The 22553-nt window shown below is 36.0% G+C and overlaps 1 protein-coding gene across 10 annotated transcripts in view; it reads left to right on the forward strand.

The window, feature by feature from the left end:
* Positions 1–22553, forward strand: part of KCNT2 (potassium sodium-activated channel subfamily T member 2) — a 119954-nt gene that overhangs the window by 56829 nt on the left and 40572 nt on the right. For all 10 annotated transcript variants that reach the window (XR_001874980.1, XM_017815868.1, XM_017815869.1 and 7 more), the window contains 5 exons: positions 6426–6606; positions 8690–8854; positions 10361–10497; positions 13406–13469; positions 20107–20215. Coding sequence is in view for 9 of the 10 variants with exons in the window: in XM_017815868.1 (XP_017671357.1) it covers positions 6426–6606; positions 8690–8854; positions 10361–10497; positions 13406–13469; positions 20107–20215 (656 nt within the window). In the remaining variant the exon portion in view is untranslated. The remainder of the gene's footprint in view (positions 1–6425; positions 6607–8689; positions 8855–10360; positions 10498–13405; positions 13470–20106; positions 20216–22553) is intronic.

The raw sequence follows: 22553 nt of genomic DNA on the forward strand, positions 1-22553 counted from the left end.
AAAAGCCCTCATGGGTAATAATCATATCATCAAACACCATCGTGTGGGATAAGGATACAATTGGAATACAAACAAAAGTGACCTTTCCAGCTGAAGGGAAATTCAGAATTAATTTCTGACATGGTGGCATTGCTGTGTAGTGAAAGTTTTGCACTCTTACCTCAACTTGTGTTCGAAGTCCCCCAGAAGTGAGGTTTGATTCAAAGCCTGTCTTTCCCTTCACTATTGTGATTCTGAAAAAACAAAAAGGGGGGGTGTTGTATGAAAAACTACACTGAAAAGAACATATCTGGAAAAATAGAAAGATTCACATTGGACTGTCTGATGCAGTGGCATTAGAGCTGCAAAAATATCTGAGACTTGTTACAACATTAACTTTGTCCTTGAATATTAAGAAGCCACAATGTCCAGCCCTATTTTTTTTGCCCAGTCAGTGAATACATTTGAGCATGATCTACTGCATTTGAGCATTGAGCATGATCTACTGCATGATCTACTGCATTTGTTGCCACCTAAGAATAGCAAGTGTATTTCTCCACTGACTTACTTTAAAGGCAGCAAAACAGCCTTCATTCTTTCCAATCAGCAGTTCTCCCTCATTTATTGCCTACTGTCTTGTGTGCAATTAGTAATTTCTATGTCTTGGAATTCCATTATTCCCACAGCATTAAAGCCTTCTATGTGAAATGAAAGGTGAAAATAGGAAATTCTCTTAGTAATGCTTAAATTTGATATATTTTACGTGATATATTGTACCAGATTCTATCATTTTAACATTTTGAAAATTGTATATCTATTTAAAACTAGTAATTTTTTTTCTCTTTGAATATTGTTTATGGAAAATTGCTTTTCACAAAATAAATTAGCAAAAAACACAGGCCTTATAAAAGACCTGAGAAATCATCACAAGGCTTGGAAAAAATGGAAGCATTTGGTTTTTAGCAAGCTAAAACTTCAGCTCCAGGGTGTTTGGATGGGATTGACATTTTATTATTGGTCAGAGTATTTTCTGACTGTTGCTTCACTCTTGGTGCAGTTTCTACTCATCCCTTTTGCTTTGCCTCTTCATTATTTACACAAGAATCAGGGGCTCTGTCAGAAAGTATTAGGTTTTTAGGTCACAGATATGTGATTAGCTGCACCTTCACCTTCTGTAAGGACCAGATTACACAGCTCAGTAGTGTCTCACAGGAAAAAGGTAATTAAAATTCAGGGGACATGTGTTGTCATTCAGAAGTCAACAGACAGCGTTCCCATATGCATATGATAGAATGAATGAGAAAAAAAATGCTACTTTAATGTCACTCCAGTTATATCAGTATTCAAGCCAGAGTTCGTGAAGTGTAAATTGAGTGTTTAATGATTGTATGGATACTTAGTTCTACAAGCTTTTCCAATAATGTCTAATTTTAAAATATGGGACAAAACTGCATCTGGCTCTACATGAATGCTCTAGAGAAGACTGAACACCCCACAGAGACAATTTCTAGTATGAAAAACTGTTTTCCTCTGTGCAAAGCAGGGCATTCTCCAGATACAGCATTAGTCCTAACATCACCTTCAGTTCAAGGACTTAAAACTGGCACCAGCTTAATATTAACATCTTTGGCAAGTAGTTAGCACTTTTTGCTGATTTTAAGCAAAACCTCTATGCATTTATCAGACTTCTGAGAGACGTCACATGCCTCCTAGGGTCAGACTGAAGTATGAACTGTTCGATTTGGTGTAAAGATGGAGGAAGTTTCCTTAAGCAGATAGTTACAGACACCGTAGTGGTAAAATATGTCTTGAATGCCTATCTGTGTATTTCCTGGGAAGTTAACATGGTCCTTTTCTTCAGTATTTTGCTATATTTGAATTTTACCCATAGATATTTGCTACAGTTGGTGGTCTATCAACAATTTTGCTGACTGATAGTTCATACCAATTCTTGTCATAAAGAAAAAAAATCCGTGATAGTAGCATTAGAAACTTTTAAAATAATATAAACAGCAACTGGCAGTACAGAACATTCAAATCACTGGGATTTAATTTATAATTAGTTTTAACATCACCATTCTTTGGTAGAATATGAGGAAATTGTAAAGAGTTTTGGGTGTGAGAAACTACTTGGGAAAACTTGCTTAAGCAGAATTGCTGTATTTCTGACTTATTTCAGGTGTAACTTCTGTAGTATAAAAGCACTGAGCTCTTACCACAGAATCACACTGAATCTGATAAAATTAGTCCACGTTGATTTCAACACAGTCATTAGCTAGTCCCTACATAAGCAGCTCTGACTTTGGGCTCAGCATCTGGTGCATTATGTTAGACCTGAAGGGGTTGTACCTGTAAACAATAAAAAAAACCAGTAAAAATAATAACTTAGAAATCAAACATATTTGCCAACACTGAGTAATGAAAATATATGCTGATATCAAATAGATTGTAAACAAATGATCATAAATAAGGATGGTTAATGTACAGTATTTGCAAATTACTATCCAAGTGGTTCTTGTTGTGTCCATTTCTCTGACATGCTTGTGCAGCATAACAAAAAGCTGACAATTTCAGGGGTTATTTTACTTTACAGTACTTACTTCTGTATTGCATGTGGAGACAGGTTATTTACAAACAGTAGTTAGTTTTGGCACATAAATACTCAAGCAAACAAGGATTCCTGGAACTAGAAAGAAAACTTCCCGTAAAACAAAGATTGAACTCTCAAAAGTTCAAATAATACCTAAACTAAACATTACTAATCTTCAGAGGTTACATGTTGTTTTCCTTACCTTCTGGTTTTCAAGTGCAGTGGTAGCAGAGTATTTAAAATCATACTTCTGTTCTCTGTAAGTTTGTAAAATGTTTTCTGATAGGGACTTTCTGTGTACTAATTATTACAGTGATTTATTTTCTGCACAAAACCAAGTTGATGTGAGCATTGCCTTTACTGAACATTCCTTTCTTGCTTGAAATTATTACATTTTTCTAGGGATGACCAAAGAAACTATTGTTTCTTCAGGCAATGAAAGAGGAAGAGGAAGCAAGCAAGAACAAGGAGATTAAAATACCACTAAAAATATGACAGCAGGCAAAACATGAAGCCCAAATTACTGCACATTTCATTATGTCAGTAAACATAAGAATGCAGAAAAGAACATATGTATTGCTATATGCAGTATTTATGCTAAAAGCAATGCTTAACACTTAATTTATGAGGAAAAAAAAGAAGCTGACACTACTATTCATCTAAAGAATTAGGTTGTATTAAAAGATGTCAGTAAGTCGTGGGGAATGGAATAACTAATCCATGTGGACTTGGCTTCATGGACAGCCACTGACATTGGCCTGCACTCTCTATGCAGTATAACCTGGTAACCCAAACAGAGGGGGACATGCTGGAAACACTGAGTAACATTCCTTTACAGACATGGGTGGTGAGATGAAAGTATAATATTCTTGGGAAACAGTACCAGAGCAATATTTTATTTGTTAATTAGACTCCCATAAAACTGTCTCTTTAAAGTCAGGTTTTTCTGCAGTCTTGTGATCTCTGGTTCTGTTGAAAACTAATGGCAGAGCATCAAAACACCCAATCCAACTATGACTTGGTAACCTGAGTTTGGATTTATCATTCCCTCGTTTTCAGGGTTAGGGCTTCAAATACAGTTTAGTGGAACTGCAAATGAGGTGCAAATAATTTGGAGGAAAGTAATTAATTTGATCAACAAGTTGTTAGGAGAGCTGAATTTCTTCTTCAGCAAAGAAGAAATAGCCCCCATGTCTTAGTGACTTTAATATTGTTAACTAAATGTGAGAAGCCCTGGCTCATGCCCACTAAATTCAGTGAGAAACATCTTGAATCCACAAGATTTTGGATCAGGCACATTATTTTGATAGCTTTAAGATATAGGAATATATAGGACTGTAAGGGAGTAGAGCTGGTAAAATGAAATCTTGATTTCACTAAATTCAATAGGAATTCTACTGTTCACTTAGAAAAAGCTGAAATGGTTCATGATATATTACCTTAGTTAACTAAAGTATGATTGGGTGGGCTAGCTATGGAAAACTCGTGTATAATAATAGTAATTATTATTATAAAGAAAATAACTCATTCATCAAGACCTGAATTTTTCTACCAGCAAGCTATTAAGAAATTTGTTAAGGTTTTAAAAAAGAACAAAGAAGGAAGAAACAATTCTGATTCCTCAAAAATGTAAAAAAACCCCCACCAGCCTAAGAGGTTTACATTTTGATCCATCCTGTCAGATACAAAGAGTAAAACTGACCCTTTTGCATATACAAACACCAAGCAATTTCAGAGGCATCATCAGCAGAAAAAATACATTTCTACCAATGATAGGATCATGCATTATGCTTCAATACAGCCTCATCTGCAGATATTAAATACATTGGATGGAGTGGTGTAACAGTCCTGTTACATGGGAGTCATATCACTGGCTCAGTGAAACTGCTGCTTTCCTGGCTCTTATGGCCTTAATTCCTGAAGTCAAAGTTATGTGTTTGAGGGATATACCCAAAAAAGACAACTAAAGAGAAGAAAATGTACCAAGGCGATCAGGAATAATAACAATAAAAAAATCCATAACATTCTGCTTTTAAAACTACATGTAACTTATGTGAATATTGTTATTAAAATGGGTTCTTTTTCCATACTTTGACACCTCTACAGTATATTTCATTATTTCAAATTAATACTGGAAGAGGCTTTAGCTGAAAAACTTCCTTGATCTGAGACCAAAAGAAAGCGTCATTAGCATAATTTCTTACAGTCCTTCTGTTAGTATTTTCAGGGACAAAAATATAATTATCTTTTTTGTAAAAAAAATTTTTTAAAAAAACCAAACAAAAATCACAAAAAAATCCCCAGAAAAACTGTGAACATAGTGAAATTATGGAAGATCTAGATTACAACTCCAGTGAAAAATGTGGGACGAATTGGATAGAATATAAATATCAGTTCTGACTGAAGCATGAAACTTAGGCAAACAACAGGGAAAAAACCCCACCCTTTTTAGAACATTTTGAGATGTGCGAAAACTACAAATGCTAGAACTGTGAAAAGGAAACTGGGAATTTGATCCATATGTTCTGGAAATGCCACTGCCCACAGCTAAATTATTTTTGGAGAACAGAACAGAGAACAGAAGAACAACTGCTAACACTGTTATAAACACTGGGTCTTCCTGGTGATGCAAAGATCTTACCATGGCAGATATTAGGGAGTTACTGTTACCATTTGGATACCATATATGAAGAGACTATATTTAGTATGTTCTAGAGTAATTACTGTGGCCTGTGATATAATTTATCAATATTTATCTAATTCTCTGAGGACAAATCATTCTGCTGACTCCAAGGGGAAAAACCACTATTCAGGGTGGTTCACACTGCAATTGATATTTTTTTTTTAATATAGATGAATATAATTAAAAAGCCTGAACTCATCTAAGCCATTCTACTGTGTCAGAGAAGATCACATTTTAAGCTTGGGAAGCTCTTTATCATGGTATATTTTTACGAAGTGAAATATTTTTAAAATCTACAACATATGAAATAGCAGTATGACCTGTAGACAGATTCTCCTACTGCTTCTCAAAACCAAAAGCACATCATACTGATTACAAGAGAAGTAACTACCAGTTAACTTGGGCTACCATTTAGTTGTTCTCAGGAATGTGTGACTGGAAGGGATGAACTTCACTTGTTCTGCAGTTAAAGACAACCAAGTCCCATATTTCTATTCCGCACTTTTAGCGAGCAGGCTCTTCTTACCAATTGTCATCTTCCACTTTCTGCCTGAAGGCTGACCCTGGATGCTTTTTCCTCTGACAATTCAGTAGCCTGCAATTCTCACATTCCAGTTTATTCTAGACAGTCAGTACCCATTTGTATCAACAGTATTCAGATATGCAACACATTGTCATAACTAGTTCACACTAGTAACTCTTGCCACCCCAAGGGGTAGAGACCAACATAAAGAGGGATAGATTTAAAGTATGTACATTTTTCTTGGCCATACTAGCAAACTCTCCCTATAAAAGTTGAAAGATATCTATAAAAAATTTTGAATGGTGGCAGCTATATACCATCTGTTTTGTTCTGGTTTAGAAAGGAATTTCATCAATCCATAATGTTCTATATACCACCTCTCCCTCACAACAGCCACTAAGCAAAGCCTAGCAACAGTTTTGCCTATCATACTGGAATAATCAAAAAATGAGTTTCTTTTATTACAAATGGCATTTGGAAATTATATCAATAATGCACTTCTGTTCTGATACTAATTTTTACTCTTCTTTGAAAAAATGTCTTTGCTAAGCAATTTATGAATTCTGAAAATAAATAGTTCTCTGCACATAAAATCATCAAGCTTGAACAGTTTTTATTTTTCATGTCTTTATTCATTCTTTTCTACATAGTATTTGTGGAATTCAGCATCTGGAACGAGCAGGAAACAGGTTGACTCTCTTTGACTCCCTTTATTTCTGCATAGTGACATTTTCCACTGTGGGCTTTGGGGATGTTACACCCAAGATATGGCCTTCAAAGCTGCTTGTTGTCATTATGATCTGTGTTGCTCTTGTGGTGCTGCCCATCCAGGTAAATTTGGATTTTTCTTCTCTTTAGAATTGTTTTTAAAACAAAAGAATAATAATTGAAATAATTTATTGTTACTATTATTATTGCATAAAAAAATGTCAGAAAAAAGAACTATCTTCTATTATTTTTTCCTTTTTCCTGTATGTTCTCCTATATTCTAGATTTATACTAAAAACCAGAGCACTAATAACAGTTTTCAAATGCTGATGAAAGCTTTCTGCTCCCGTCATGTACCACAGAGCCCTTCTTTTATCCTGAGATACGGGTTTGTTATTAATGGAGCAATTTAAAAAAAAAGCACAACAGTAGCCAGCACTTTCTTTATGAGTGTAGCATTTCCTCAGCAGGCTCTCCCTGTTTCTAATCTTGGTTCTCTCCACTTCCTCTCTTACTCTTACAGCTCAGTGCTAACTTGAAAAAAATCTCATTAAATCTGCAACTCCAGCAAACAGGGCTCACAGCTGTGTATGGTACACACACACACAGAGCCAAAAGCACAGTTAGGAATTTTTCATGCCTACTTAGGTTTAGGACTTTCTAACAGTTTTAACGGGAAAAGACTGATTTGTGAAAATCCAAATATTTCAAGGATTCAAAGGGCTTTGTTAAATTTGCAGCAAGCATTTTCCAGCTCATTAGGTGAGGCTGGATGACAGAAACTCTGAGGTTACATGGGCAGCCCTGCCAAGATGTTCATTGTTCCACTGATCACCCAGACTTTGTGATAGAAAGAGAGGGTGTGGGGAGACACTGAGCGTTTTCATCAAAGCTTATGGCAGACCTGCTAGACCATGAAGCTCCAAAGTTTCTCACACAGGCAGAGTTTCCAGACTCAACTTCTTTGACAGTGAACTAAAGCTCACTGTGAGCAGATAACACAGAAACCCTGGGAGGCTGGAAGCTCAAGCTCTTAGCATTAATTTTACTGAAGTTATTGGAATGCTCTAATTATAACCTAAATATTTAATGTCTGAATTCACAGATGTATGCGCTAATACAATTATATTCTCCCTCAGTGAAAAATTACTAAAATATATATTCTATTGAAAACTAAAATGTGCTCTGCTTAAGAAATTTGCAATTTCCTAGAATATAGACATTTCATCTTTCATACTTCAGAAACAAGAGGTCTGCATTAGCAGTAAATAATCTAGAATCTACTGGCCTTTCACATAAATTTACCTATTATTAGCTACTTTCTTTTATAACTTTGCAGTGATAATGGGGCTTCCTTCAGTTTTCCATACACAGAATGTGGGAGGCACTCTTTCCTGAGCTTTTGTCCTGCTATGATATGCAATCAGTTATTATTCATGATTCCACTTCCCCATCAGTTGAATGTGGATGAGAAAAAGCAACTATCACAGAAACATATAGTTAAATTGAGCTCAGTATTAAATGTGTATTACTTAAAAGAAGCTTTGAAATGGTGTTTGTATGTTTTATTACAGACTGCTACAGGATTCCCTTTAGTGTTAGGGATTCAGACTGGTAATATTTACTGTTAGCCTGCCTATATTGTTCAGGTGACAAAAGCAAATTTGCTGTATTAACAGCTGCTGTGTTTTCTGTGTTTTTAAATTGTATCTAAATTTATAAGACAGACTAGAGAGTATACAGCAGGTCACATTCAAACCATCTCTGGGAAGAGTTACTGCCCAAACTAAGTCAAATGGTGCTTCTATCCAAGTAACGTGTGAAAATTTAACCTTTCATATGAGGGAACCACTTATGTCACATGGCATTAGATAAAGAGAGCCCAGAGATATAAAATACTTAAAGAAATAAGGTGCCAGCCTTCATTCTTTTCCAAAATCTTAAGATTTAATGTAATCTCATGATATTTTAATGAATTTTCACTGCTATTTGTGTGTGGTAGATTCTGGCACTATTGCCATGTTTTTCAATCACCCTGTTATTCGTCTCATACACTTGAACATTTTACAAAGAAAAAGACGTTGTGGGCTAAGGGCAGCTTTTCATAGAGGCATGAGATTGAATGATGCAACATTGTCAAGTCATTATACAGTTGTACTGCACACCTACTTGTCTATATTCCACTGACAATTGGCATCTCTTGCAGTTTGAACAGCTGGCATATTTATGGATGGAGAGACAAAAGTCCGGTGGAAACTACAGTCGATATAGAGCTCAGACAGAAAAACATGTTGTGCTGTGTGTAAGCTCTCTGAAGATTGACTTACTTATGGATTTCTTAAATGAATTCTATGCTCACCCCAGATTGCAGGTACTGAGAGTTAAAAAAAAAAAAAATCCAAAAAATAAAAAACACAAAATACTGATTTTTTTTTTTTTTTCAGAAAGGCTTCTGAAATGGTCTTTAATTTGTAAAACTGAATTTGGGAATAGCTAGCAGAATTGGGAATCTATAACTGCAGTAAGAAGCTGAGGTATAGAATTTTAAATTGAGGTAAATAGACTAAATAGGTAGAATTACTGTCTTGTTGAATTATGCCAGTCCTTTTAGAAACACAAATTTCCATGCAAATTCCTTAGATTCTATCCCAAAGTAGAAAATAAATGAAAGTGGTTTTTTTCCCATTATTTTGGGACTGGATCAAAAAATCCTCATAAGTCAAAGCATCTTTTGGTTTTCATGTTTTGCTTTGTTTTTTGCCAGTGTTTGGAATCACAGAATAGGTGAGATTGAAAGGGACCACAGTGGGTCATCTGGTCCAATTTCCCTGCTCAAGCAGGGTCATCCTAGAGCACCCTGCACAGGATTTTAAAGATTAGATCCTTTTGGAATTGTGGAAATTAAGAAATAAGTATTTGTACTTTAAAGGACAAAGACCTTAAAAAATTACACAGAAGAGATTTTCTTAGTGTACACATATTCCCTGGTTACTGCAAACTTGTCATATGACTTGTTTGGAACATCTGAAAGCCTATTTACATGAGATAGCAATTTGGATTTGTTATCATTACCTTTGCTACAGACTATTTCTTTTACTAAATCTTCTCTATGCCTTTTACTAAGTTACCTGTGTACCATGCTTCATTAACTAGTGCAAAAAAATCACACAATCCTCAATTGGCTGAGCAACAATTTGCCGAATCCCAAATCCAAAATATTCCCCAAAATAATTAGCTAGCAAGAGCCATAAGCAAATGCACAAAGAAATCACATTTTTTATAGATGCAAACACAAATTGAAATCCAAAATTTAGTCAACTAACCTGAAGAATGAGTCAGGTTCTGTGATATGCTGGAGACAAAGAAGAAAAGTCCAAATACTACATAGGAAGAATAAAAGAGCTTATATACATTCCCTTCACAGCTGAAATCAAGTTTGACTCAATGATCTTAGAGATCTTTTCCAGCCTTAATGATTCTATGAACTGGGAAGCTGAAGGATGCAGGTGCACTGCATTCAGTGCACAAAGCTTTCCACAAACCCTGAGGGTCCCAAGGAAGACTTCTGTGACAGGCCTGTCCTAAGCTCTCAGTTTCTCCTCTCATGTTCCATTTACCCCTCCTTTTAATCTCTGCACACATGTATGCTTCAGACCAACCTTTCTTTTCCTAACAAGGACTACCTGTAGCACAGGAAGCAGAGTATGGAATCACCCATTAATGTAAAGGAAAAAAAAAAAGGGGAAATCAACTCTGACTATCAGTGACTATCAGAGACATTTTTGACATCCCAAGTCACTGCTGACTCATTCTCCAGCAACAATAAATGGTAACATAGGAAAATAAGATGACTATTCTCCCTTTTTTTTTTTGACAGGACTATTATGTCGTTATTTTGTGCCCTACCGAGATGGATGCTCAGGTGCGAAGGGTGTTACAAATCCCAATGTGGTCCCAAAGAGTTATCTACCTGCAAGGCTCAGCACTAAAAGATCAAGACCTGTTGAGAGCCAAGTAGGCAAATATTGATCATGTTTTTTTGCTTTTGTTTCACTCATATTGTTTGATAAATAGTTTTAACAAACAACAAAAGCTGTGCTAGAAGGAAATGTGTATTTAGAATATGTATTTAGAAAGCAAAGCAAAGCTCTTTGATATAATTAGTTTTCCTTAATATCTGAAGTTTTTCAAGGAACAAATATCTGTGAGCATTTTCATTTTGCCGGATTTTTTTTACTGTCTTTCTGTCTTAATGTTAAAGGTATTGAAACAGAATGCTTGTGATTTCCTCTGAAAAAGCAGAACAGTATATTCCAAAATGACAGTAATGATAGAATATGTTTCTATTTCTTGAGAAAATACGGTAAATGTGATGGTAGTTCTCCTGACCAACTAAAGGGAAAAAAAGGAAACATAATTAATTATCACCCTTTGAACCCACTGTACAGTTTTGCTTTCTTCTTAAGTTCAGCCTGGCAATATTAAGCACCTATTCTACCTCCATATAGTCTTCCTTCAGGGCCCTCCTCTTACCACATACATCCACCCCTTCTAAGAAATGCTCTCTGCTCTCCGCTAGTTAATAGTGAATGAAACCAAAACACATCAGTCACACACAGTTCCTCACACACACCTTCCCCCCCCCCATTCCTCAATCAGTCGAGCCTGTGAAGGAATTCTTAGTGGAATTCACATAGAATGATTGTCTCTCTACACTCTCCAGAGAGAAAGTTGATTCTTAGCAAATAACTGAGTTAACCTATCGGCATTGCTCTATAATGTAGATATTGAAAAATGAAGCCAATAGCTGTCTATTTGTGTCATTCAGCCTTCTTTACCCAAAGGGATTTATTTCCAAGAATCTCATCTGTGAGAAGCCTCATGAGCAGTGTTATCTTCTCAGACTTCTGTCACTGAAAAAACAGCTACTTCTACATCTGTTTAAAATTTGACAAGACAATAAAGCTTTTTTCAGGAATAGAAATTTTCTTTTAGCGAAATTCCTTTTTTTTTTTTTTTTTATTCTTGCTGATTTTGAGAAGGAATTCATGTGTGGATTTAGCTGACATTTGTTCCACACATTAGGAGAAGAAAAATTAGGCTGTTCCCTAAATATAATCTTGATATTCACTTATAATAACCTGGAGGTAGTCAGCTGTGGAACTGTGCTTTTTCCTGCAGAACATGTAATTGAATGTACCTGTCACAGAATAATTTTCAGCCTCTCCTGAGAGAAGCAGCATAGTGGGAATTTAATAGAACATTTAATATGAAATATAACCCAGTACCAAGACGTTTGCTGCATTTCTTTTTAATGAGAACATAATGTGCTGAGAAGATAACAAGGCACATGGTAAACTTATTATAATAAATAATGGTTAAAAACAACAACAAAATTATTAAGAAGTATCTCATTATCATAATTTATACATATATTATTTGTGAAATCCAATGTGAAAATAACATGATGAAGGTCACACCACAAAGTAAAGGAATACCAAAAGTTGGCTGGTTGTGTAAGTAGGGAGTAGTCAGTTAATAAAAGACTGTATTTTTCTTTCTATGCCCTAGTACACAATTTGACTTAAAAAAAATGATACTCATTCTTTCTTCCTGTCTTTGAAGGCATCACTTCGCAAACTTTTGGTGTTCTCTGAACAGTGTTTATGTGTGCAGCTTTAACAAAGAAACTGAATAAATTCTGTCATGAGGTGCCACACTGTTCATTAGCGTGACTGGAGACTTTACGGCTACTTCAGCCACTGAAACAACACAGTAACTGGTTAAAACAGTTCTCATTCTCCATGTAGACTAGCACTAGACAGTGAATAACACTACCATGCTTGATTTCTTTCCCCTACAGCTTTCTTCCATATTCTGTCATGACCTCAAATATTTTTTCTCTCTGCCCTCCACTTTCTTAGGTGAACCATATTCATTCTTTTTCTTTGGCTTATACTTTTTTCATTCACAAATTTCTCTTTTGTATATGAAGTCCCTTTAATTTCTGCCATCTCTAAGCAACAGAACTGTTGGGTTTTTTTGCCTCAGAGTCAGTTTACTGGCACGTAAAAATGGTATAATTGACAAAGCTTTTTTAGTTTTAAGGACATTTAATAACACTTCTCTCATACTCTGCGTTCTAATAAATGTTTTCAACACGTATGTCATTAATGTTTCTGTTGTCTAAATTAATGACATTCACAGATGTTAGTTGCTGGTTATTATCCTTGTCATATGTGGCTGAAATGATTCAAGAATTTACAAAAAAACATTGGGGAAAAAGATGAATATGTTCACATAAGGTTTCATTTCCTTATGAAATCATCTATATATACTGTCATCCGAGTTACCTCATCAGCTCTCATCAAAATCTCATCTAATTTCCTACAATTTTGGTAAAGACCCTATCTTCCCAATACTGCTCCCATATTTAGCTGAAATTACTCATACAGCTGCCGTGATTTCTTCCTAATCAAAAATGCCATGAACTGAAAATAGTTCATTTAATGCATACATACACAGAAATGTTTTTTAACCCAAACACATTATTCTTGGATGTCTACCCAACTTCCTGCTATCGCTAGGCAAGACAAGTCTATATTAAGTTACCTGCCCCATCTTTTTCATTCTTATCAATAATAACTTGGGCATATCATACCCTTACACACTAGGCAGACTGGTGCTATTTATCCACCTTTTATACTCACAGCAGATACTTATTTTGCAGATTAAGCATGTTTGAGGTCACTGTGCTTTTATTAGTTTGGCACGGCTTCTACTGGCACCAGGGAAAGAAATGGGAACAGAGAGACTAAACTTTCTCTCTGTTCTGTTTTTATATGCAAGATTAGGAACTGTGAAACACGAGTCCATGTAAATACTCTGTTGGAATGTAACAGTCTTGTCTCCTCTCTTCTAGAATGGATGATGCTGAAGCTTGTTTCATACTGAGCAGCCGCTGTGAGGTGGACAGGACAGCAGCTGTGAGTTTGGAAGAAATAACTAGGAATGAATGTGCATGTTGTTATACTGATACTGCCCTTTAAATTACATGACTTACCTACCAAAGAAGTTCAGATTTTACACTGTTTTAGTTACACATTTTTTTTAAAAAAAGTAGAAATTTATACATTCTTACAAACTTTAAAAAACTTAAAAAAACCCATTTTCACACTGAATAAAGTAAATTTTTATCAGGGTTTTTTTTTTACGGAACAGTGGCAGAATAGCATAGAAGCACTATCATAGTACCTTGTAGATAAATTGATAATTGGTCATTAATCACTCCCAAGAATAGTAGTTTGTCAAAAGGTTTCTATTCAAATCACCTGGACTAATATCAGTGTTTGCTCTAGATATTCAATTCAAAGAACTATAGTTATTAAAAAGAGATATATATCAACTGACTGGTATTTTCATTCAGAACTATCGAAGAAGTATTAAAAGTTTACCACTAACAAAGTAAAGACCGAATTCAACTTACAAATTCATTTGTGACTAACACCAAATAACCAATATATCTGAGAGTATTTGACTATTTTTCATATTGGCCAATTTCAAAAATACAAATGGCAGGACTCTTTAAATAAGTTTGTATGGCATTGCCCATGCTAGTAGTTACTTGCAATCAATTAAGTTACTGTCCAAAAAGGAAGACTGCTAATACAAATCTTTATTCTGTGATAAAAGAAAAAAACTATTTTAATATAAACCAGAACCCTTCCAGCTCATGAAATTAATTATTGATCACAAAAATCCAGGAAAAAAGTCCACTGAGGAAGGATTTATGAACATAACTTTAAGTTTTTTACCACAAGCTATACACAAAATTATTGAATGCTCTATTCAGTTCAATCTCAAACTCCAAAGGAAGTTCAGAATAAATCTGAATATTCCCAAAGATGCTTACAAATTGCCTAACAAGACTGAACCAGTTTATAATTCAGTAAGTAAGATTTAAGCAATCTCAATTAAAAATACTGTTTTGCTGCTACATTATAAGGAATAGCAATTATTTTTCTAAATGTTAAAAATAGAGACAGTAAAACACGGGAAATGAGGGCTTTGCATTACATATCTAGTATTTCTTAATATACTCTCCATCTGCTATGAAAAGGTAGTTGTTTCCATACCTGCACATGCAGCATATCAGAGAAGGGAGAACAATAAAAGCAACATAAGCTGCAACTAGAAAGAAAAAAGGATATTTCCTTGTTAGGCAAATAAGCCCCCAGAACAAATTTTATCAAACATAATTTATTTTCCATATTTTATTCAAGGCTAAAGATCCTGCTCTGGTCCCATCGCTTGCAGAAAGTCACTGAACTCCCTGACAAATAAATCCTTGCTCCTACTAAACCACTGAAACTTAATGAGCTAAGAGCTTTGAATTTGATTCGTCAGCAGTAGACTCCTGCAAATACAGTAGTGAAAGCCAGTGAACTGGCAGCAAGTAATCCTGGAGTAGTCAAGCAAGGCAAGAATGCTATTTGGAAGGGACAGAGGGTCTGGGTACTTAGGGACAAGAACAAGCTAGAGTTCTTGCAAATACCTGGGAAAATACTGGTAACTTCTGAGAGACTGAAAAGTATCAAAAAAGCCAAACTCGCTTGCCTAAATTAGCCATGAGTTCAGAATAAATCAGCAACAACATCTCATCTCACAACGTGAGATACATGACAGTTGCGCAGTGGTTAGAAATGAGAAATCCCATATATAAGCAGAGCACGTGATTTATATCGCACTTGGTAGATTTATGCAGCATTAAGGACAGCTACATCAGCTGTTCATCTCTGCTTATAACTGCTCCAGAATTTATGCAAAGACAAGACAATTTTCACCTCTGCTGAACCATCCCATAGAGCAGACAGTGGACTCTACATAAAGCTCACGGAGCTTCCATCCATTCTGGCCAGCACTGTCTAGTTTGGGCTTTGGAGTCATGGCCAGCTCCATCTCTCTCCAGGCAGCCTTTCTGTCCTCAAGGACTGGTGTTTTCCTCAGGAAACACCAAACTGGTATGAGGCACATTTCAGCTGCCAGTACAGACTATTATCAGATCTCATTTATCTTTGCATCTGAAGCATACCAACAGGCATATCTTACCAAAGACACGATCCTGTTACCTTCTTCTGGGACAGAGTGCCCTGTTGGAGGGCTGGCTGGCCAGTCATAGTGCAGTATCTCAGCTCTAGCAATGATATTCTGAGGGCCAGTGGGATCTGAAGCTTTTAAACAAGGTGTCACCTCCCTGTCTTTTTTTCTTTTTTGTTGTCAGATTACTTTTTCACAGGGAATGCAATTATTTATACTGCAAGTAGAAAACAGGACAATTTTTTATTTAGTTAGTTTTATTTTACTGCCCCCTAGAGCTTTGAAATGAAATGGATTTCATTTCCTACGTTGTTCCAGCTCTAGTCTTTACTAACAACTTCAGTTGTTAGTTACAGTTTGTCACTGGGCTGAAGGAAGTTCAGCTGTTATCCCAGAATCAATCTTTATAACTACAACTGATTTTTCACCCTGTTGTCATGAAGCTAACAAACTGATTAAGACAGTCTTGGATCCTCTCCTATGTCTGACAACTGTCAAAATAAAAGGAGGAGATTCCTGACCAGAACAGCTGTTGCTACTCAAGTGATTTTTTGAAGTCCCTGAGAGTTTTTCTCTCCCCAGCTACAGTCCTCAAGCAGAGGATCTACTCATTTGCCATGGATACTTGACTGCAATGGCTATTCATTGCTTGCTATTTCATTAGTAAATAAGTTTCAATGACAACATTTTTGCAGCTAACAGCTTTGTTCTGATGCTTTCTGAAAATTCAAAGATGGTCCGGTTCAAGCTTACACCTTTTTTCCCCCTCTTCCATTAATCAAATTGTGTGACACTACTGTACTGGCAATCTAAGTTACACTGCCTTAAGAGCATCAAAATACGGATACCAACATAGGAGGATATAACTAGTTTATCGAGTCGCGTGGCAAGAAGATGATTAAATTAACAGATTTATTTTAAAATATTACATGTATTTCTTTGAGTTCGGGTGATTAAATTCCTGTTACACCCACTTTAAAACTTAAACAGCTTTTCATACATAAAATTCATTATCACCCCTATATTAACCACCATTTGTAACAGTGGTATCACCAATACTATATGGAGAGACTGAATCTAAGAAATCACTTGAAGTGCCTACCTGTATTTTTGGCTCTCTCTCCTTGAGTGCTTCTTCAGAGTAGAATTTGGGAGAATAACTGAGCAAAAAAACTCAGAAACACTGATAACCAGCTTTTGTACACAAACATCTGTATATACTAAGTGAAAAGAGAGAAAAAGAAGCAATAATGCAAGTTATTAGATGAACAGCACATACACTGAGTTCATTGTATGAAGCTGTACAGGGCATTTAAGTATCCATTTTATATATATTACATGTTTGTAGACTGTTGCTTCAAAGAGTTAGCAAATGGAATGCAAGGCATATTTTGCAGTGTTATGACTGCAAATGTGCCAAATAATCATCAAGAGATCTTAATTTTGAAATCTTTTGCTTTTCTATACAATTACATAAAAATATTTTATGTTGAGATTCCTACTTTTAGTTTTATGACACCCACTTCTATTGTTCTATGTTTGTTTGGGCTTTTAATAAAATAGCATCATTTGAATAATTTTATGAAACAATCTTCATTCTTATATTTAACAATTATTGCACATTATGAAAAAACAGGCTTTTTAGACAAAAAAAAAAATCAAGAAAATATCTAACGTGGAAGTAACTATACTTCTAGGCATGTGGCATACAGAAAACAGCCTCTTCTCACCACTTTTGCCAGCCAGAGTGGTCTGAATGATTGCTATGGAAAGAAAGGGAGGAAACTGGTAATGGCAAACCCTGTGTCATTAAGCCACGCCATCACTGCAAGTGACTGCTTCCCTGATACCTTTTGCATAAAAAGATTAAGTAACATCTTCAACAACACATGATTTTCAAATCTGTCCCTCGTCCACTCCCAAGCCTCTTACTACTCCTGTAATGTATCTATATGACTGCCATCCATCACATTACCCAGCCATTTGCTATTTCTACGGTGTGTTGGCATTTCATCTCCTTAAGACAAAACAGCAAAACCCCTAATGACCAAAAATAAAAAATCCAAAGGAGGATAAGAAAAAGTGACTGTATACATGGAAAACTTACAGCAGGTTACATCCAAGTTCTGGAATCTCCTGAATGCGCACAGCAATCCTACATCTATGAAACTATTAATAAGAAAAAAGTGAAATGTATTTTACTATTCTCAAAAGGTCTTCCTCTTATGACTCCATTTTAGTATTTCTAGTAGAAAAAGTACTTGCTAACATCTCAATTGACATTAAAATATTATGGTTTGAAAATGTCAATTACGCCCTGTTCCAGGCAGAGATTTTCCCTTGTGTTCAGGAGTCTGAAAGCTTTTCTTATTGCTGATACTGCAAATATAATGAATCATTCTTTATATTTTATCTTTTAATACCACCAGTGCCATGACTAGGCAAGGCATTTCAATCCAAGTATTGTTTCCTAGATGCAGCTCTCATATTCCTTTTTGGTTTTGAAATAACTAAAAACTGATGGCTGATACACTGAATTTAGTCTTATTTCATAAAATTCAAAATATTAATGTATTATCACATAGATTATTTTCTAGGATAGCAGTATTCATCCTTGCCATAGGACAAAAATAACAGGCTGAGAAATCTCTTGGAATCTTTGGTCAGTAGCTGGCAAAATTGTGACGTCAGTTGTGCAAATGTTTTAGTTGCACGAAAACGTAGATCTGCTTTTAATTAAACTGTTATTTTTTAGATTTAGCCACAATTTTAAACCCTCACTTCCTGATGTCCTCATTTAAGGCTATTTTAATTTTGAGTCTCTTTGGAAAGACATCTCTGCTACATCATTCTTGATTAATTAGACATGACTCATCACTGCCATCTAAGTTTTCACACAATTCTTCCACATCCAAATGTCACCCCTTTCCAAATGACATGATCCCTTGATGACACTTGCAGAAAGATAGGAGACGGTCAAAATACCTTATTAGTGGAAGATTTCTGTAAACAAGCTCTCTATTCTGCGTTCCAACAAATATAATATATTACACTAGGATCCTAGGATTACAAACATAAGAGGAAAGCTGAGGAGGTCTCTAATCTGACAGTCAGTTATGAATGCAGACCATGTCGCTCAGGGCTTTATTTAGGTTCGTGTGGAATTTTCCGAGGGAGCAGACAGCATAGCAGGAACTTCACTGTCTGTTTTCATGGGCAAAAGGGTTCTTGTAGCCAGCCTGAATCTTTCTTCTCAGTTTACAGCCATTGTCTCTTGTCTTCCAGCCATGCAACATTGCGCACAGCCTGGCTTCATCTGCTCAATAACCATGCCATAGATAATGGAGGTTGCTGTTTGGCCCCCCTGAAGCCATCTCTTCTGCAGGCTGAACAGGCTCCCTTCCTTCACCCTCTCCTCACAGGGTCTCTGATTCTGCCTGACCTCCTTGGTGATTCTCTGCTGAACTCAATCCAACTTATACTGCTGTATTGAGGGCCTGCAAGCTGGATGCAATGTCTAGATTCAATCTAACTTGTGCTGAGTAGCGGGGGATAATCACTGCTTTTCACCTACTCACTTTGCTTCTCTTAAAGCAGCCCAGGATGCTGCCAGACCATGCTCAGCTCACTCTCTGCTGGGACCCCCAGGTCTTCACCAGCAGAGCTGCTGCTGCCAGTCAGCCCCCAGCCTGTGCCAGTGCAGGGGGTTACTCAGTCTCAGAGACACGACTGTGCTTGTGCTCTTGCGGAATTTTATGAGGTTCTTGTCCGCCCATTCCTCCATCTTGTCTTGGTCCATGTGAATGACAGTCCTGGCCTCAAGTGTTTTGACAGTTCCTTCCAGTTTGGTGTCATTTGCAAATCTGCTAACCACGCATTCTTACCCCTCCTCCAGGTCACGGGTGAAGATGTTTAGCAGAACAGGTTCCAGTAGAGATCCCTGTGGCACTCCATTTGCCCCAGGCCTTTGGGCAGAGTTCATGCCCTAAGACTCCAGTCATCATTTATCCACATAAATTTTGCACTCCTCCAGACTCTAATGTCTGAACATGGAGGAGAGAATACAGATTTTTCTGGTGTTGTTGGAGACTTCTCCTAGTCTCCACAACCTTTCAAAGATAAGAATGCAACTCTTCAAGGACATTGGTCTGCTCTGTCTGTACCCATCTGACCCTGCAGGCTCTTATGGGTTGAGGTCTCTGAAGCAATCCCTGTCAAGATCATCCCCTGCTGGTGATCCTCCTCCTGCTTGAGCCTGCCTCAAAGCAGAGGCCTGAGAGAACACAGAGTGCCTCAGCCTCGTCCACGTCTGCAGAATTACTGGATAGTTTGTCTATGTGTATATGTAATTATGTAATACAGATAATATGTAATATTACTTATATAAGGTGTACATAAACATCCACACCAGCTGGTATATAATTACTAGTCTTAAAATGAATTTTCCTCAATGGAGTCAGTCTGATAATAGGTTCTTTTTCTAATGTGACATGGTTATTTGTCATCACCTCGTACTTTTTATTCTAGGATCATCAAACCATTTTAAGAGCCTGGGCAGTTAAAGACTTTGCTCCAAATTGTCCTTTGTATGTCCAGATATTGAAACCTGAGAATAAATTCCACATTAAGTTTGCAGGTAAGTGTGAGATTTCAGTCATTGAAGCACTTGTTAGTATTTGGCAGTTTTTTCATAAACGCACAAGCAAAGGGAGAATCCCTGGACATATTTACTGGTTAGAAGCTGATTAAGAGTGCAGTGTTGTAAAATAACATGGGCTGTATGTGTCCTATCAATGGTAAAATGTCATGTTTTACACTAAACACTTAGTTGTAAGCACTTTTAAGAATTATTAGTCTTATGTCGCATAATGAAGAGAGTAGAATTCTTTCATTATAACGCATTGCTACTCCTTAATTATAGATCCAGGTAGGTCTCCAGCTTACTATATCCATGTCTGTAAGTAATTTCTGTCTAAAAATCATACTAAGGGATATATAAGAAAATCTACGCAGAAAAGGCCAGATTTAATTCAACAAACAAGTGGGGGAAAAATCTTCTCATTGGACTATTTTTTTCTAAGTGGTATGGAAAACATTATTTTAATTACTTGCAAACATTTTGGAAAGAGACATATAATTTAATTCTACATCCAGTAAAATGCATGCCTTAGAAACTGGCATAAAATGCAAAATGATGCTAGAAAATTTTAAAAAATTCACTCATATAAAAAGACATTACCAGCTTTAATTTGACAAACTTTCTCTGCAATATGTAGGTAGGTCTCTCTTTCTCTGTCTATATACAAACACTGTCTATATACAAATACATATGTACATACAGGCATAAATATGCTTATGTGCAAAAACACACAAATACTTTTATAATGAACTAATATATAATGAATCTCTCTGAAGTAGAGGAAAAGTTTTCCTTTTCAGCTTTAATTTTGAAAATTCAGTTTTCTTGACAGATATTCTAAGGAAGAAAAGATTGCTGATTCATGCAAAAATCAAAACAACTCTATGGAAAAATATTAATCTCCTCCATCATACCAGAATGTGATAAAAAAGTAAATTCTAGTGCAGAACAGTCCCAGAGCAACAGTTAAAGCTGTAATTTTAAAAGCTACTGAATTTACCACTAAGTTAGAAAGAAGAAAAAAAAGCATCAATAGCAGTTCTGAAGTTATAAAAGTGTAATCTCAAACTATGAGATGGCACAGCAGGGAATAAGGCTCGTGCTGTGACAGGAATGATAATGCTTTTTCATCTCTCCTTTAAAACCACATAACACAAACATAATCTCTTCTCCCTACCCATGGCCACTTTTCTTTATCAGTAACTGTGTTAATTTGTTGTTCCAAATTGTGTTTTTAAGAGAGTTTCATTATCCTTAATGGCTTGTCTCTGTAGGAACTTACATAAAACTAGACTTGCAAAACAGAGGTAATTTTTTATATCTCTTCTAAGTCTCGGATAGAAAATTTGGACCAAAACAACCAACCAATCAATCCTCCCCCCCAAACCTCTTTTGGTAATATTTCCTTCAACTGAACTTCAGCATCACCACTGGATGCTTCCCTACTGCAAGGGGTTAGGGCACTGACATAGCCATGAGAGCAACATTTAATTGCATACATTTTCCTAAGAGGACTCTCCTGTTATTCATCTCATCCAACTCCTCTTCATTCTGAAATATGTATCCAGTGGGAGCTGCAGACAATAGACCTATCCAGAGTGCTTACAAATAAAATTTGTCATAACCATTCAGAACGTTTTTCTAAGTGCTTTTCCTATTATGATTCAAGACTGCTTTTTTACTGCCTTAATGTAAAAGCTTCTTTTAAATTTAATATTCCTTTAAAAAATGACTTCTTTCTTCTGGAAGTTTCCCAAAATAATATTGTGCATTTTTATGGACTGAAATATTCAGTAATAGGATTTCTTTTTCTTATTTTTCCCCTCTTTACGCACAGTTTTAGAGACTATAACTGTCAAAAATAAAGTTTCTGAATTTAGAAAAAATACAACCAAATAGTTCCAGAAAGTCCTCCAACTAAAGTTGACTTTTAACTACATTGAAAATTTATAAAAGACTATAAGCCCAGTTTCTCAGCAGCTTAGATTAGGCTGACCAGTCTTCCTAGATGGCATGAGACAGTCCTGAAATTTAGACCCTGACTGCCTTTCCCCAAACAATAGCATCCTGGAGATCTTCTGCCTTTGGCATCAGAAATAGTATATAGGCATATAATTGTTATAATTTATTCACACTTACAGATTCTTCCTGTCTTTAATGAGAGCATGAAAACTTATTTTTGTCATCAAAACAAGAGAATTGAGTTACTTTGGCCAGGGTCATATGGCCTGTCAGAAAGGCAGGTTTCCTGGCTTGTCACCTGAGGCTGGACATATATCCTTGCATTCTGTGCCTTCTGTTAATTTTTACAATGGATTTTAACTACTTCATTTAA

The sequence above is a fragment of the Lepidothrix coronata genome, unplaced genomic scaffold (genome assembly GCF_001604755.1).
Source record: "Lepidothrix coronata isolate B3197 unplaced genomic scaffold, Lepidothrix_coronata-1.0 Scaffold52, whole genome shotgun sequence".
In the NCBI taxonomy this organism is placed as follows: domain Eukaryota; kingdom Metazoa; phylum Chordata; class Aves; order Passeriformes; family Pipridae; genus Lepidothrix; species Lepidothrix coronata.